The 15,905-nt window shown below is 41.1% G+C and overlaps 1 protein-coding gene across 1 annotated transcript in view; it reads left to right on the forward strand.

Annotated features, from left to right (window-relative positions):
- Window positions 1-15,905, forward strand: part of cog3 (component of oligomeric golgi complex 3) — a 65,471-nt gene that overhangs the window by 10,465 nt on the left and 39,101 nt on the right. The window contains exons 2-9 of the mRNA XM_043700324.1: window positions 5,239-5,385; window positions 6,651-6,712; window positions 8,037-8,202; window positions 8,604-8,678; window positions 11,468-11,560; window positions 12,270-12,395; window positions 12,951-13,031; window positions 13,787-13,830. Of these exons, the coding sequence (XP_043556259.1) occupies window positions 5,239-5,385; window positions 6,651-6,712; window positions 8,037-8,202; window positions 8,604-8,678; window positions 11,468-11,560; window positions 12,270-12,395; window positions 12,951-13,031; window positions 13,787-13,830 (794 nt within the window). The remainder of the gene's footprint in view (window positions 1-5,238; window positions 5,386-6,650; window positions 6,713-8,036; window positions 8,203-8,603; window positions 8,679-11,467; window positions 11,561-12,269; window positions 12,396-12,950; window positions 13,032-13,786; window positions 13,831-15,905) is intronic.

The following is a 15,905-nucleotide window of genomic DNA, read 5'->3' on the forward strand; positions in this document are numbered from 1 at the left end:
AGCGACTGGGCTTGTATACCCTTGAGTTTAGAAGACTGAGAGGGGATCTGATTGAGACATATAAGATTATTAAAGGGTTGGACACTCTGGAGGCAGGAAACATTTTTCTGCTGATGGGTGAGTCCCGAACCAGAGGGCACAGCTTAAAAATACGGGGTAGACCATTTAGGACAGAGATGAGGAGAAACTTCTTCACCCAGAGAGTGGTGGGGGTGTGGAATGCTTTGCCCCAGAATGCAGTGGAGGCCCCTGGAATCCAGGGTTATGGCGATAAGGCAGGAACAGGATACTGATTGAGGATGATCAGCCATGATCATAATGAATGGTGGTGCAGGCTTGAAGGGCAGAATGGCCTACTCCTGCACCTATTGTCTATTGTTTTTCCCCATATATCTCAAAAGACAAGATTATCTTTGTAGATAATTTCTGGTCTCACTCTGTTCTATTTTCTCTCCAGCAATGACAAATAAGTTTGCAGTTAGAAAGAATATTTAATCATAGATCTTCCTAGGAAGTGGATTCTACAGAATAGATCTAGCATAGGGATGTTTAATTGTCTAATCCCTCTAAATAGTCTCATAAACTTATAGGTATTTTCTAATCAACCTGCTCAGAGTGGTGTTACACGCCAATGAAGCAGATTATACTTGATTCTGGGCCTCCTTGTTCAGAGGTCGGGTTGCTACCATGGTGCCACAACCTGTTCAGATACTTCTGCAGGGCAGATGGGACTTGAACACAAATTTTCCTCACCCAGGAGTAGATTCAGTATCACTGTCCTCCAAGAGTCCTCCTCATAAACTTACTTTCTTACACAGCTGGACCTGACTACTGTCTCTCTTGACCATGCGGCTATCTTTCTGTTATCATCCTGTTGGTATGACATTCATTTAGAGTCACAGAGGTATACAGCATGGAAATAGGCCCTTTGGCCCAACTCATCCATGCCGACCAGGTTTCCAAAACACTCCCATTTGCCAGCATTTGCTCCTTATCCCTCTAAACCTTGCCTACTTGTCGAAATGTCTTTTAAATGTTGTAATTGTACCCACCTCTACCACTTCCTCTGGCAGCTTATTCCATAAATGCACCGCCCTCTGTGCTATTTCTGGCTGCCGTCTAGTTTTGGATGCCCCTACCCTGAGAAAAGACCTAATCTATTTACTCTATTCATGCCCCTCAAGGTTTTATAAACGTCTATAAAGTTACCCCTCCACTTAAACTCCGGGGAAAAATGTCTGAGCTTTTCCTTATATATCAAATCTTCCAGTTTCAGTAACATCCATGTAAATCTGTTTTGCACTTTTTCCAGTTTAATAACATCTTTCCTACAGCAGATGTAATTTTCTTCAGTTCATCTTCGGTAACGTTGAAATCGTTGTCCCAATAGTCAATGTGGAGAATGAAAATACTGTAAAGCACAATGTACCTCAGTTGTATGGGGCACAGTAGAAAAGGTCTTCCCTGTCCATTGTTTCTCCTATATTCATATATATTGCTGAAAGTAAGCATGCTTGAGTTTGTTGGTCTTTTATTATGAGAGAATTTGAGTACAGGAACTGGGTTGCCCTGCTGAAATTGTGCAGGAATATTGTGTGTAATTCTGGTCTCCTTATCGGAAGATGGGTGTTCTGGCTACGGATGGAATGTGGCAAAGAGGTTACCAGAGTGTTTTCTGGGATGGCATTTGAAGAGAGACTGGATCAGTTAGGAATATATTCACTGGAGTTTAGAAGAAGATGGGGCATCCCCCAAAAACTCTCGAGTTTCAAACAGGACTAGACTAGATGAATGGTCCTACTCTAAGACGACAAGGTAGGCCATTTCTGACTGAGATGAGAAATTTCATCACCAAGTATGGTGAACCTGTGGAATTCTCTGCAGGAAGTGATTTAAGGTCAAAGCATTGAATGTTTTCAAGAAGAAGTTGAATATGTTTCGTGGGGCTAAAGGAATCAAGGGGTATTAGGAAGAAGCGGGAACAGGAGAGTGAAGTTGGATGATATATCATCATATGAAATAGTGGAGCAGGCTTGAAGGGCTGAATGGCCTACTCCTTGGTCCAGTCTTTTTCCTATGCTTACATCTCAGAGCTTACTCTCCTCTTGCTGGAGTACTTGAGACTAGGTGTACTTGGAAAGTGGAAATCAAAAGAAACTTTATCTTAAACAATCATTTTTGCTCTTCAATGAATGCAATTACAGAAAGCACAGTATAACCTGAAACCCACGAGAAGAGAAGAGTTTGCCATTTAACACTCCTCCTGGGGCCTCCTGAGTCTAGTGTGCTATTTCTGGCTGGGATTGCAAAGTGTTAGGAATTTGCAGCAGCGAATGTGTGTGTGAGATCCACCACTGAGGTTGTTACTCTGCTGTGCTCCAGTGATACCAGTGCCCAGATTGCAATCTGATGATGAGTGCCACGTAACCACCACACCCTGCCAAGCCCACTCTCTCTCTTGCATGCATATGCACAAACATGAATAAAGTCGCACGGACGACATATATCTCTTAGTAAAAGCGTTTGCAGGTGTTTAACCAGGTAAAGTTTAAAAATAAATTGTAGGGTGGCTCAGTGGTTAGTAGTGCTGCCTTACAGTGCCAGGGACCTGGGTTTGATTCCACCCTCAGCAACTATGTGAAGTTTGTACATTCTTCTCGCGTCTGTGTGCGTTTCCTCTGGTTTCCTCCCATAGTCCAAAAATGTGCAGGTTAGGTGGGTTAACAAGACCATAAGACGTAGGAGCGGAAGTAAGACTATTCAGCCCATTGACTCCACTCCGCCACTTAATCTTGGCTGATGGGCATTTCAACTCCACTTACCCACACTCTCCCTGGAGCCCTTAATTTCTTGCGAGATCAAGAACTTATCAATCTCGGCCTTGAAGACATTTAACATCCCGGCCTCCACTGCACTCCATGGCAATGAATTCCACAGACCCACCATTCTTTGGTTGAAGAAACGTTGTCTCATTTCCATTCTAAATTGACCCCCTCTAATTCTAAAGCTGTGCCCACAGTTCCTAGTATCCCCACCTAACGGAAATAATTCCAGCGTCCACCCTTTCTAAGCCATGCATTATCTTGTATGTTTCTATTAGATCCCCCCTTCAACCTTCTAAACTCTAATGAATACAATTCCAGGATCCTCAGCCTTTCATCGTATGTTAAGCCTACTATTCCAGGGATCATTTGTGTGAATCTCTGCTGGACACGCTGCAGTGCCAGTTTGCCCTTCCTGAGATGTGAGGCCCAGAATTGGACACAGTATTCTAAATGAAACCTAACTAGAGCTTTATAAAGTCTCAGAAGCACATTGCTGCTTTTATATTCCAACCCTCTTGAGATAAATGACAACGTTATATTTGCTTTCTTAACCATGGGCTCAACTTTGAGAGAATCCTGGTCTAGGATCCCTTTGTACTTTGGCTTTATGAATTTTCTTACCCTTTAGAAAATAGTCCATGCCTGTATTCTTTTTTCCAAAGTGCAGGACCTCGCACTTGCTCATGTTGAATTTCATCAGCCATTTCCTGGACCACTCTCCTAACCTGTCGAAATCTTTCTGCAGCCTCCCCACCTCCTCAGAAATACCTGCCTGTCCGCCTAACTTCGTATCATCGGTGAACTTCACCAGAATGCCCCCAGTCCCTTCATCCAGATCATTAATATATAAAGTGAATAGCTGCGGCCCAACACTGAATCCTGCGGGACACCACTTGTCACCGGCTGCCATTCCGTTAAAGAACCTTTTATCCCAACTCTCTGCCTTCTGTCAGACAGCCAATCCTCAATCCATACCAGTAGCTCACCTCGAACACCATGGGCACTCACCTTACTCAGCAGCTTCCCGTGAGGCACCTTGTCAAAGGCCTTTTGGAAATCTAGATAGATAACATCCATTGGGTTTCCCTGGTCTAACCTTTTTGTTACTTCAAATAATTCTAACAGGTTTGTCAGGCATGACCTCCCCTTACTGAATCCATGCTGAATTGTTCTAATCCAACCCTGCACTTCCAAGAATTTAGAAATTGGGTTGGCTGTGCTAAATTGCCCATTGTGTCTGGGGATGTGTGGGCTAGATGGGTTAACCACGGGGAATGCAGGGTTACAGGGATAGGATAGGGGGGTGGGTCTGGGTGGGATGCTCTTTGGAGGAGTAGATCTGGACACGATGGACAGGATGGCTTTCTTTCACACTGTAGGGATTCTGTGATTGAATCGCATGCAGTAATGTCGTGATAGTGAACAAAAGCATGCTCAATGTGATTACTTTTAAAAACCATTTTGAAGGAGGAGAGAACAAGATAGGCAGATTATATGAGGGAACTATAGAGCTTCAGCTGTGCGTGCAGTCTCCAACTGAGGGTGCAGCAAAAATCCAGAATGTATAGAAGACCATAATTTAGATGACTGCATTAATCTTAAAGGTTGTGGTGTTGGATTTCATTACAGAGAGTTTTGGGCTAATATTTAGATAGACATGAATGCAAGGGTGCAAACCTTAAATTTGAGGAGTCAGACCAGAGACCGGTGTAGGGGGTGATGTGTTTGGATACTGGCGGAATGAGCTAACCAGGCAAATGTTGGCATAGTTGAATTTTCCCAAAGAAAATTGGATACAGACAACACACAAGGAGAAAGCAAGTCTCTTTCCAGTTATATATTACCATTAGGCCAAGTTCTTGCAAGGACTTTGTGTATCTTTCCCCAAAGCAAAGAGGTTATTTAATTGGTGTAAAACTATGCCACAATTTTCAGCTCACGAGATGCAGTTCTGTGGTGTAAATGCTGCTTACTGGCTGACAGCAAGCCTTCGATGTTTCACTTCAAGTCAGCTTGAAATAGCCATCACTAGATAATTGATAAATTAATGGTGAATGAACAGTTGCCAATATATTTGTGGATTATTGCATCACTGATTTGTTTTTGGATTGGAGAATTGTTGAAAGGACAGCAATTACCGTATTAGCAACTGTAATGTCATCTGAAACCATGAAGAGGCAATTGGGTGGTGTGGACTGAACCCTTATCCAAGGATGTTAGTTGGATTTGTACAATAATCATGAGGGTTTGATGACTTTTCATGGGTGCTATCCAATAGATTTCCAACATAACTCATGAGCAAGTTGCTATGTTGGGATTTGTCATCTCAACCTCTTGGTTGCTAGTCCTCCCTGACAGTTAGCTTGCTGTGTATATAGTTAACCTAGATGTACCTCTGTTATCTTTCCAATAGTTGCCAATTGAGGACCTTTGCAGCCTGGCATCGAGATCCATCACTGTTCCTCTTACAGCTGCAGTTCCTGAATCTACTGAGGATGTTCTTCTCAAAGGCTTTATTGCCTTAGACATGGAAAATGAGAAAATTGAAACTGCTCAGCAGGTACCTACCCAATTGCCATGTACAGAATTGATGCACTTGTTATTAGGACATGAAAGAGTTAAACTTTGGTAATGGCCTTCTGTTGTTGTCTCAACAAAATGATAAAGAAAGAGACTAAAGTATGCACTTTAACAGGATCATTTTAAACAATAGGATATTGTGTAACAAAAGGTGTTCAGTGCTGTCAAATAGCTATGCACTCAGATTCATAGATACCTCCTGTTTCTCATTTACATGTGCACAAATCTAAATATCATTTTGTTTCTGTTGCCTAGATTTTCTCCTTCATATTAACAGGTTAACACCAGCTTTAAGATAACAGAAAATATGAGCTTATACGGGTATATTCTTGTTTATATAAAGTGGTCCATGAACTGAGTGGCTTGTTAGGCCTTTTGAGAGGTCAGGTAACAGTTAGCCAACCACATTGCTGTGGGTCTGGAGTCATGCATAGGTCAGACCAGGTAGCAGTGGCAGATTGCCTTCCCCAAATGTTGAACCAGATGGGCTTTTACAATTGTTGGTAGTTTAATGTTCACCATTACTGAACCTAGCTTTAAGCTTCATACATAAATTGATCGAATTTAAATTCGACCATCCCATAATGTCCCCAAAACCTTAATCTGTGATTCAGTATTCCAATGACGTTGCCACCATTTTCACACTGTTGGCTGTTGTTGATATGTTCTGATCATGAAAACAATTTCCTTAATGAGGAACTTTAAATTTAAAATGGCTGAGGTTAAGGAGAGAGACGGAATCCAGAGATTATTATAATGATCCAAGGCAAGGGCTCCAATCCTTCCAGTATTTAATGGAAGAACATTTTGCTTGTCCAGGCATTATGACATATCAGAGACAGAAGTGGTAGTTAGGGAGATTGGATGTCGACAGCATACATGTGCAAAGGACTGAGGATGGGAACTCTAGAGGTAATGATGCAGAAATGGGAAATGAAGCCATTACAAAGTATTTTGTTTTTCTTTACCATGTCTGGATAGATCAGGTACAGCAAGCCATTTGTGTTACATGAGGTGCACTAGTCCAAGGTGCCCCTTCTTTCCTGTTAACCCCAGTTGCTAGTCTCATAAAACTTTGTGGAACAAAAGAGATCCGTTTGTCCTACCAGGTGCTTGCTCTCTGATGGCATAGTTCACTAGGTCCTTGATGCACCCTCTTAAAGGGAGGGTGGTCAACCAAATGCTTTGTGGAAGATATTACAAATCATTAATGCATTATTAAAAGGTTGTTTATCCTCTTTTTAGTTCTACACCTGGTTTTCCAGGATACAGGCACAGATGGATCAAGACGAAGGAACAAAATACAGGTACATATTCCCTCTTGTTCGCCAGTGACTAGGGCCCCTGTTCGCGCAGTGGATTCCGGCTCTGACTTAGCATTGTTCACAGGATAATGAAGCGATTCTACTGCATTTTCCTGAAGTGGAATTTCCCTCTATATTTCCTCCTGATCTTCCATTGCCTTTTATCACCAAGGGGTGGAACATGGACTCTTTTTTTGGGTATACATTTATGATCAGTACCAGCTGCCAGTAGAGGTGAGAGGTGAATGGGTCACTCACTTTATACTTGTATCCTTCTCCCCCTTCACCTGCTACCACCACAAGGGAAACTAGTGGTCGCTGCTTAGTGCTGGTCATTGTGGCCACTCTGAGTTTGAGAATTTACCAGTGCTGTGTTGTGGATCCTACACTGTATCCTCGCCATTCTTACATCACAGACTGCATGTCTACTTGACAATATGGATGGGGTTTTGGGTTTAAAGCATTAAGATATATTCAATAATTTGAATTAAATAATACAAGCATCATGGAAAAATTGAAATTTATCCAAAAATATCATTGCACAGCTAACTTGATTTGAATGACTGAATTAAAGGAAATAGACCATTCTGTGTACATATTGCAGAAGTTAGAAAAACATAAGACCTATTTGCTTCATGATTAAGTTCAAACAATGCAATGTTTTAACTGCCTTGTGTGAGGAACTGAAGTGAGCATGCCTTTAAAAACGTACTGGCTTAAATAAATGCTGTTTATAATAATAACAGTAACAAATAATACGAACAGGCTGCCCTGGAAGTTGGATTGAAACTGTATTCTTGCACTCTTGGATCTTAAATTAAGATTCTAGTCTCTCTCTCTGGTTAGACCTCTAAATGTAACTGGGCAATAAGTCTAGTTCCTGTTTCTCATGAGTGCATAAAGACAAAACTGCTTGTAATCTGCTCCCGAAAACCTCGGAATGGGCGTAAGGTGTGGGAAATGGAAACGTCAGACTGATGAGTTAGAGTTTGCAATGCTTATGGTAAGGTCTGTGATTTTGAGTTGAGGGGATGCATCACGCCTGATGTGGAAGTACTTTCAGGGGAAATGGCTGTTTTTGATTCAGTGCTGACATCCCTTCATCCTGATCTCAAAATGTGTCCATATTGTCAAAGAGAAGTACAAGCTGTGTGACAAGATGAACTAAAGTACAGAATATTTGACTGCGAATAGGCTGTCAAACGGTGACTTCATATTTCATGCATTCACTTTCCTGTATTACCTGTCGGTTATTGCTGACTCGAGTACACCTTAATCACGCTGAAGATTCTATATGTCAGCGAGTGTAACTTTCTTTTGCTCCTAGAGAAATGAGGGATTATCTATATGGCTTTCAGGAGCAATGTGATGCAATACTGAATGACGTCAACATAGCCTTGCTACACTTGGAGTCTTTGCAGAAGCAGTACCTTTTTGTGTCCACCAAGACAGGTACACTACATGAGGCTTGTGAGCAGCTCCTGCGGGAACAGGTAAGAAAGCTTTAGGGCACAGTAAAGGCTCTGCTACCTGAAATGCTGCCCCCTTCCCCCACAGTGCGCATGACAATCCTCTTTCCAGTCTGCCTTGAGCCTTCCCCAAGGTCATTTTTGATTTCCAAAACTCAGGACCTTGTTAGTATCGGCAACTTGTGATATCTGCCTGTTAATAGGAATGCTGGTTTAAACTAAGCCCTCCCTGAAGGTCCATAATGTGGACTGTGCACTTGATGTGGTCTGTGAAGTTCGATTGTTGCGGGATTGAGGGCTTTGTAGGTGTCAATTGGCTTTTTGTGTACTTCTAAATGTAAAAGGAGTTCTGTTGCTGAACATAATCTTTATATGGATGGTTTGATTTCTGCTGTAATACCTTTTTATTGTATTTTTCTCAACAGTCAGAGCTGGTTGATCTTGCTGAGAGCATTCAGCAGAAGCTTTCATATTTCAATGAATTAGAAAATATAAACGCAGTAAGTATTTTGCGGTCTGTTCTATCGTGAAGCCTGTTCTGTATCATCACAGCCCCCTTGATGCTGCACTTATGAAAGCACCACCTGATGCACAAAACCTTGTGGTCTTTGGGTTTCCAGTTGGAGGAGCAGTTTACAAGTTAAAACATAGCCGCCTAGTATTTCCACATAATCCTGAAACTTTCATGAGTGCTTTAATTGCCAACCCATGTCTCTCCTTGAATCTGTAATCTCAGGTGTTGACTCTTCAAGCATACTGAATGCTTTGACTGATTTCATGCTATAAGGGCCCAGTGGCATAGCTTCTGCAATACTGCACTGGACGAGACGTCAAAGTTGCAGTTTCAAATCTCACCATATCAAGTGTTAGGATTGCATTCGTCCTCTTTGTGCACTGCAAGTAGAAGAAATATGATGAGTGAGTATTTCTGGATTAGAATATAGGAACGGTAGAGGGTCATTTAGCCTTTTGATCTGCTAATATGTTCATGGATGATCGAACACTTCAATGTCTTTTATTCACCCTAACTCCATAACCCAGTACGTTGTTAGTAATCAAAGTCTATCAATCTCGACTGAAAACATTCTCAAAGATTGAGCTTCCACACCCACTATGGCAGAGGATTCCAAAGGTTCACAACCCTCTGAGTAAAAAGAATTCTTCTCATCTTAGACCTAAGTGCCACCTTCCTCACAACTTATTTTTAAGTCGTGCCCCCCCCCCCCCCCAGTTTTAGACTCCCCAAACAGGGAATCAGCTTACCCGCATTTACCCTGTTCATCTCTGTCAGTCTTCCTTAAGTTTCAATTAGATCATCTCTCATTCTTTTGAACTGTAGAGAATATAGGTCCAGGTTGGCCAGTCTCTCTTCCTAGGAAGATCCCGCTATCCCAGGTACATGTCTGATGAAACTTTGTTGCGCTCCCTCTATAGCAATAATATCTTTCCTGAGGTAAGGGGAGACCAAAACTGTGCACACTGTTCCAGCTGGAGTCTAATCAAGCTTGTGTATAATTGAAACAAGACTTCTGCAATACCTTCCTATGATAAAGGCTAACATCCCATTCGCCTTCGGAATAGCATGCTGCATATGCATGTTAGCCTTCTGTAAGGAGACTTCGCTCCCTTTGTATATCTACACTTCTTTACCTCTTTCCTCAGAAATACTCTGCATATCTCTTTCTCCTACCAAAGTAGATAGCCTGAGAACTTTGAACGTTATGTTTCATCTTTTTCATTTCATAATACTATATCTAAAATAGCTTGTCATCTAGTTGGCTCCTCAATATTCTACTCAAATAAAATCCCTAACACACACCAGAGTCTCATGCTCTACAGCTTTAGTGCAGTTATATATAATATGTAATTTATATGCAGATTGAAGTCACCCAATGGTTAGTGCTGACCATGCTACACCCAATAAATACCATGTCCCATGCTACCACTACAGTTTAATGGCCTTTAAATAACTCCAACCAGTGTCTGCTGCCCCTTGCTATAACTTAATTACGCACATTGCTCTTTCAATCTGAGATCTTCCCTCACAAAAGTACTGGTTCCATTCTTCATTATTAGGACAGGTCCACTTTCTTTTCTGAGCTGTCCTTCCTAAATGCTGAATATTCAATTTCCAGTCTGCAGCCATGTTTCTTTGAAAGTAACTAACTGATACCGATACCCTGTGGTCTCTCTTTGTGCCTCTAAGCCATCTAACCTACTGTGAATGCTTCATGTATTCAAAGAGAGTGTCTTTCACTTTGTCTTTTTAACATCATTCTGATTTTGAAGTATACAATAACAAATTTCTGGAGAAACACAGCAGGTCTGGCAGCATCTGTGGGGGGGAAAAGGCACAGTTAACTTTTTGAGTCTGGGATCTCATCGCCGGAAGTATACCCTCTGGCCGGCTTTTTTTTCTCCTGTCTTCTAAACAGATTGTCATGAATACATAACTGATACATTCATGTCCTGAGGGGAAACAGTCTTTGCTGTCCCCTGCCATAAACCCCACCAACCTACACTGGTCTACATGTGACTCCAGTTGTACACTATGTTTTTTTTTAATATCCTCTGAGCCACTTGGGTAACACAGTAAATCCTGCTTTACCGTGATAAGTCTACATCGGTAAAACAAATTCAACGCTCTCCTAGACTTCTGGCTATAACCTCTAAGAGCCTTTACAACCAAAAGACTTTCATCTCTATTTTTTTTCATGTACACTTTGCTTTGAAAAGGGTGATACCTGATAGAACCAGGACTTTGCATTGTCAACCCCATGACTATGACAACATGTTCTCTAAGTCATTGCCAGGAATGTAATTGGAGATCTGCTCGTAATATTAGGAATTCCACACGGAGCATATACTTGGGATAGGAACAGCCATAAGCCATTCAGTTCTATTACCCTTTTGCATCATTGTCTTAAATCTTGGCTGCTCTCATCTCTCATGTTTGCACCTTTGCGATCTATTAATCTCAGTTTTGAAAATTCAGGTTAATGCAACGTTTGCACCTTTTTAGGATCGTTGTTGCAAGTCTCAAGTATTTCCCGAAACATTTTAGAGGATCAGTCGACAGCTGTGGAAAAAGATTATTCAAAATAAGATTTGTTCAATGACAAATGTATGAGTCAGCAAGCTATCTAAATGGAAATCAACCATTTACATCCTTTCAACAAGAAAGCATTCATGTTGGAAATGTGTATTAAATTATCCTTCCACTCAACTCTTAATGTTGTTCCAACTGAAGTGGAAGTGACATTCTGATAGTATTTTGCTCTCATCCTAGAAATTGAATTCACCCACATTATCTGTGAATAGTGAAGGATTTATACCCACGTTGGCCAAGTTAGATGACTGCATAACCTACGTGTCATCAAATGTAAGTAATTTTGTTGGAGGTTCAGTTTGGTCTGTTATTGGTCCAAATGTCATTAAAATGCTTAGTCCTATCATTGTACACTATAGATCATGTACTTTCTGTAAAGAATGTGGCACACAGTGAAACCCTGCATTTTTATAACATTCCATTAAGCCTGTTAATTCATAAATTAATGACAAACTGAGGGAGTCCATCTCGTTGGATATTTGTGTTGTCTGGGGACTGTCACTGGATCTGTGTCCATCTAGAGGAGAAATTGCCTGCTCCTGATAAGTTCAGATGATGTTTTGCAGGCTGTCACACAAGTGGGACTTGAACACAGGCCTCCCAGACCAAGGGTGGGGACGCTACCACAAAAGATCCCCCTCCCCCATGACGTTGTACGCCAGGCCATATTGCACATGGACAGAAAAAAATTGCATAATTTTGTAAAGACTTTCAGTAGCAGGGGTTAAGAACGCAAACGGCAAGATGGTGGAGATGGGAAATGGACAGAGGAGCCCCTAAACCCCCTTCTTCGCCTCCTCTTCCGAAAACTACCCTTTCCCCATCACCACCCACCCATCAAAAATCAGGTCCATCCCTCTTCTGAAACTGTTTAAGCATGCATATGTGAATTAAAGTGGTCCTTAATGCAGGTGTTAGTCTTATCAAATGCCACCTTTATTTAAACTGTTCTTTATAGCATTAATTATTATTTTGTTTACAGCCTGGCTTTAGAGATTATCCTGTTTATTTAGCAAAGTTTAAACAATGCCTATCCAAAGCTATGCACCTAATGAAGATTTACACTGTGAATACACTTCAGAACCTCTCCACTCAGTTAACCAAAAGGGTAAGTTGTTACTGCAATACAGTTTCAATAACCTGACTAAGTGTGATTCTTCAAAATACTAATATTGGAGTGATGTTTTATTTGTTGGAGTTTTTTATTCAACAACTTGTGTTAATATGCGTTCATCTGGTTTACAAGGAACTTTTTTTTTGTGTATCGGTCAGTTAGCTCAATTGGTTAGATGACTGGTTTGTGATGCAGAGTAGCACCCACAACATAGGTTCAGTTCCAGCACTGGCTGAGGTAACCTTGAAGAATTCATCTTCTAAACCTCACCCCTTGCCTGAAGTGTGGTGTCTGTGTTAAACTCACCACCAATCATCTCTAATTAGAAAGCAGCCCTGGGGTCCTCTGGGATTATGGCATCTTGACCTTTTTATTTGCAAAAATATACTTTGTTCTTAAATTGTCTGTAAATAATACAACCAGTGCAGACATTGAAGAAAATTTTGACTTTCCTCATTAGAGTTTTAATTCAGTTGCAACAAAATGTATTTCCTGAACATGGAAGGAAACTATTTACTATTTGTTATTTTGCATTATCTTTTCTGACAGGACCCCTCGGTTACATCTAACACCGATAATGCCTTTACATTGTTCTATGTGAAGTTCAGAGCAGCAGCTCCAAAAGTGCGGGTAAGCATTGTGGAATCTAAGACATTTATATGCCTCCATAGTGAGTGGAAGAAATTAGGCACATTTGTTGCTGTAGTTGGCATCACAATTTCACCTAACTGGCTAGAAAAGCCACTATCTGCTAGCTAATTCAGATGGATAGAGAAAGACACCTGTACTGGATCTTGTTTCTCAGGCCTTTCAGTCCTGTTACCTGTCAAATCTCAATAATGTGGGAACTGCAGATTAAAATTGGGCGACATCATAAAGAGAGCAGAGAAAAGGCAGTAGTATAGAAGCTTGCAGGCGTAGTGGGAAAACAGCCAGAAGGTGGTGAAACAGCCATGCATGGAGAAAGTAACAATAATTAGAGAGAAAACCATAAAATGAGGAAAAAGAACAATTACAGAACAACAGAAGCCATGTGATAGTAATGGGAAGACAGGACTAGGTTGTTCTTTGTGCATGGTGAATAGTGGCCTGTGACCTGACCGGCTCAACAGCCTGTGACAGTATGTGCTGAGCAGCCAGGACACTCTGTATCATCTGTGTGCAGCCAGGTATCTTGGTATTCACAGCTGAGCCAGAGCATCCAGTCGTATAGTTGTGGACAGTGACTCTATTTGTAGTAGATTGATTTGCAGAGAATGTTAGAAATGGTGCAGGAGCTGTTTCTTGTTTTGGCTAATATTTTTATGTAACCAATGTTACCTCCAATCATTACACTCAAACTTGCCATTTGAAAGCATCCATTGTGTTCTGTTTTTCCTTTGCAGTCTCTAATTGAGCAGATAGAGCAAAGGACTGAAAAAAGCTCTGAGTAAGTACATTCTCCATGCACTGTGTTGGCTGAATGGTGAGCTAGAGAATGTAATTCTGGTGTTCTTCTTGGACCTCAAAACTGTCATGCGAAACGTTAGTAGATAGTTACAGAAAGGGACTCCTTTGGGAGTTAATTATTGATTAAATGTTTGTCCAGAAAAAGTATTGACCATTGTTGAAATAACAAGTAGCAGTTTCTCCATAAGAGAGAATTTGCATTATACAACATCTTTTCAGATTCTTGGACTGCCCCAAGCATTTTAGGTTCAGTTGATCATTTTTGGAGTAGAGGTTTGGATGGGTACGTTAATGTAAAATTACTGCAGATTCTAAAAGCACCCACGTCTTGGATTATTCATTTTAATGTAGGATGTTTGAAATTGCTAAGAAATGCTGTTGTTTTTCGAGATTGATTTCTATCCATTTTAATATCCATGGTTTAAATCAAGGTCCATTGTGTTGTTGTATCCTGTCATAACACCTCATTACTAAATTGGATATTGGGTAAAATAATTGCATTTACCTATTGTTATCGATCAGGCCAGACCCCTCAAAACATTTCAAGACTGTAGCCCAGACCTTGACTTTGCTACTTGTTTTAAGCAGGTATACAGTGGGTATTCCAGGAGAGAATTAGCTGGTCAAACCACTTAGTTTTAAACAAAACAGAATTTATTTACAAGGTTACTTAATGAAACAAAACAGGAAACAGAATACCGAATAACTTATCTGATCCAAAAACCCATTGGATCATCCCAACTTAATGATGCTGTTCCAAATACTTGCAACATTCCTCATAAACATCCCTTGACACAAAAGGTAAAATCAAACATAGGTTCTTACAGGGTAGAGGTCACAGAGAGAGTACCAGCCGGGACCTGCTTCGTTGGGTCCAGCAGCCTTTCTTCTCACACATGCTAAAACCAAACCAGGGAGAAGCTGAACTGGGAGATCTGGTCCCACCATTTTCATTGTACAAGTGATATTTTAAAAACATGAAAGCCTTCTGCCTGAGGCAGTATCCGTTAGCTTTAAATAAATAAATAAACAGACTTTTTGGAGTCTGTTGTTTACGACTTCTCTGATTTCATCACACTAGGGAATCTTTTGTCATTTCACTGGCAATATTTTCTTTACAGCAGGTTTTTGTAAATGTAACGTGCTTCTTACAGTTCCGAAGGTTAAATTGAAATAGCCATGTTTGTGCTGATTGGTAATCTCTCTCAAATTGCCACTTTCTGATGAAAGAAGGGAGCTCCACATTTGAAAGGAGATTCTGTTCAGAGCTTCCTGAGAAATGGAGTCTTTCATAACATAGACCTGTTGGGGGAGGATAAACAGCCAAGTGGACACCTGTCGAAGGGTAAGTACTTAAGCTAAATGGGAGGGTGGTAAGGTGCCAAGTAGATAGTGTTCCAGCTGGGTATACATAGAACATTACAGAGCAGGACAGGCCCTTTGCCCTTGATGTTGTGCCAACCTGTAAAACCAACCTGAAGCCCATCTAACCTACACTGTTCCATTTTCATCCATATATTTATCCAATGCCCATTTAAATGCTCTTAAAGTTGGCAAGTCCACTACTGTTGCAGGCAGGGCATTCCACACCCCTACTACTCTGAGTAAAGAAACTATTTCTGACATTAGTCCTATATCTAGCACCCTTCAATTTAAAGCTATGTCACCTCATGCTAGCCATTACCATCCGAGGACAAAGGCTGTCACTGTCCACACTATCTAACCGTCTGATTATCTTATATGTGTCTATTAGGTCACCTCTCAACCTTCTCTCTAACGAAAGCAGCCTCCGGTCCCTCCGCCTTTCCTCAAAAGACCTTCCCTCCATAACAGGCAACATCCTAGTAGATCTCTGCACCCTTTCCAAAGCTTCCACATCCTTCCTATGATGCAGTGACTAGAACTCTACGCAATATTCCAAGTGCAACGCACCAGAGCTTTGTACAACTGCAACATGACCTTGTGACTCTGAAACTCAATCTCTGTACTAATAAAAGCTAACACACTATGCCTTCTTAACAACCCTGTCAACTTGGGTGGCAACTTTCAGGGATC

This window comes from Chiloscyllium plagiosum, chromosome 12 (assembly GCF_004010195.1).
Source record: "Chiloscyllium plagiosum isolate BGI_BamShark_2017 chromosome 12, ASM401019v2, whole genome shotgun sequence".
Classification (NCBI taxonomy): Eukaryota; Metazoa; Chordata; class Chondrichthyes; order Orectolobiformes; family Hemiscylliidae; genus Chiloscyllium; species Chiloscyllium plagiosum.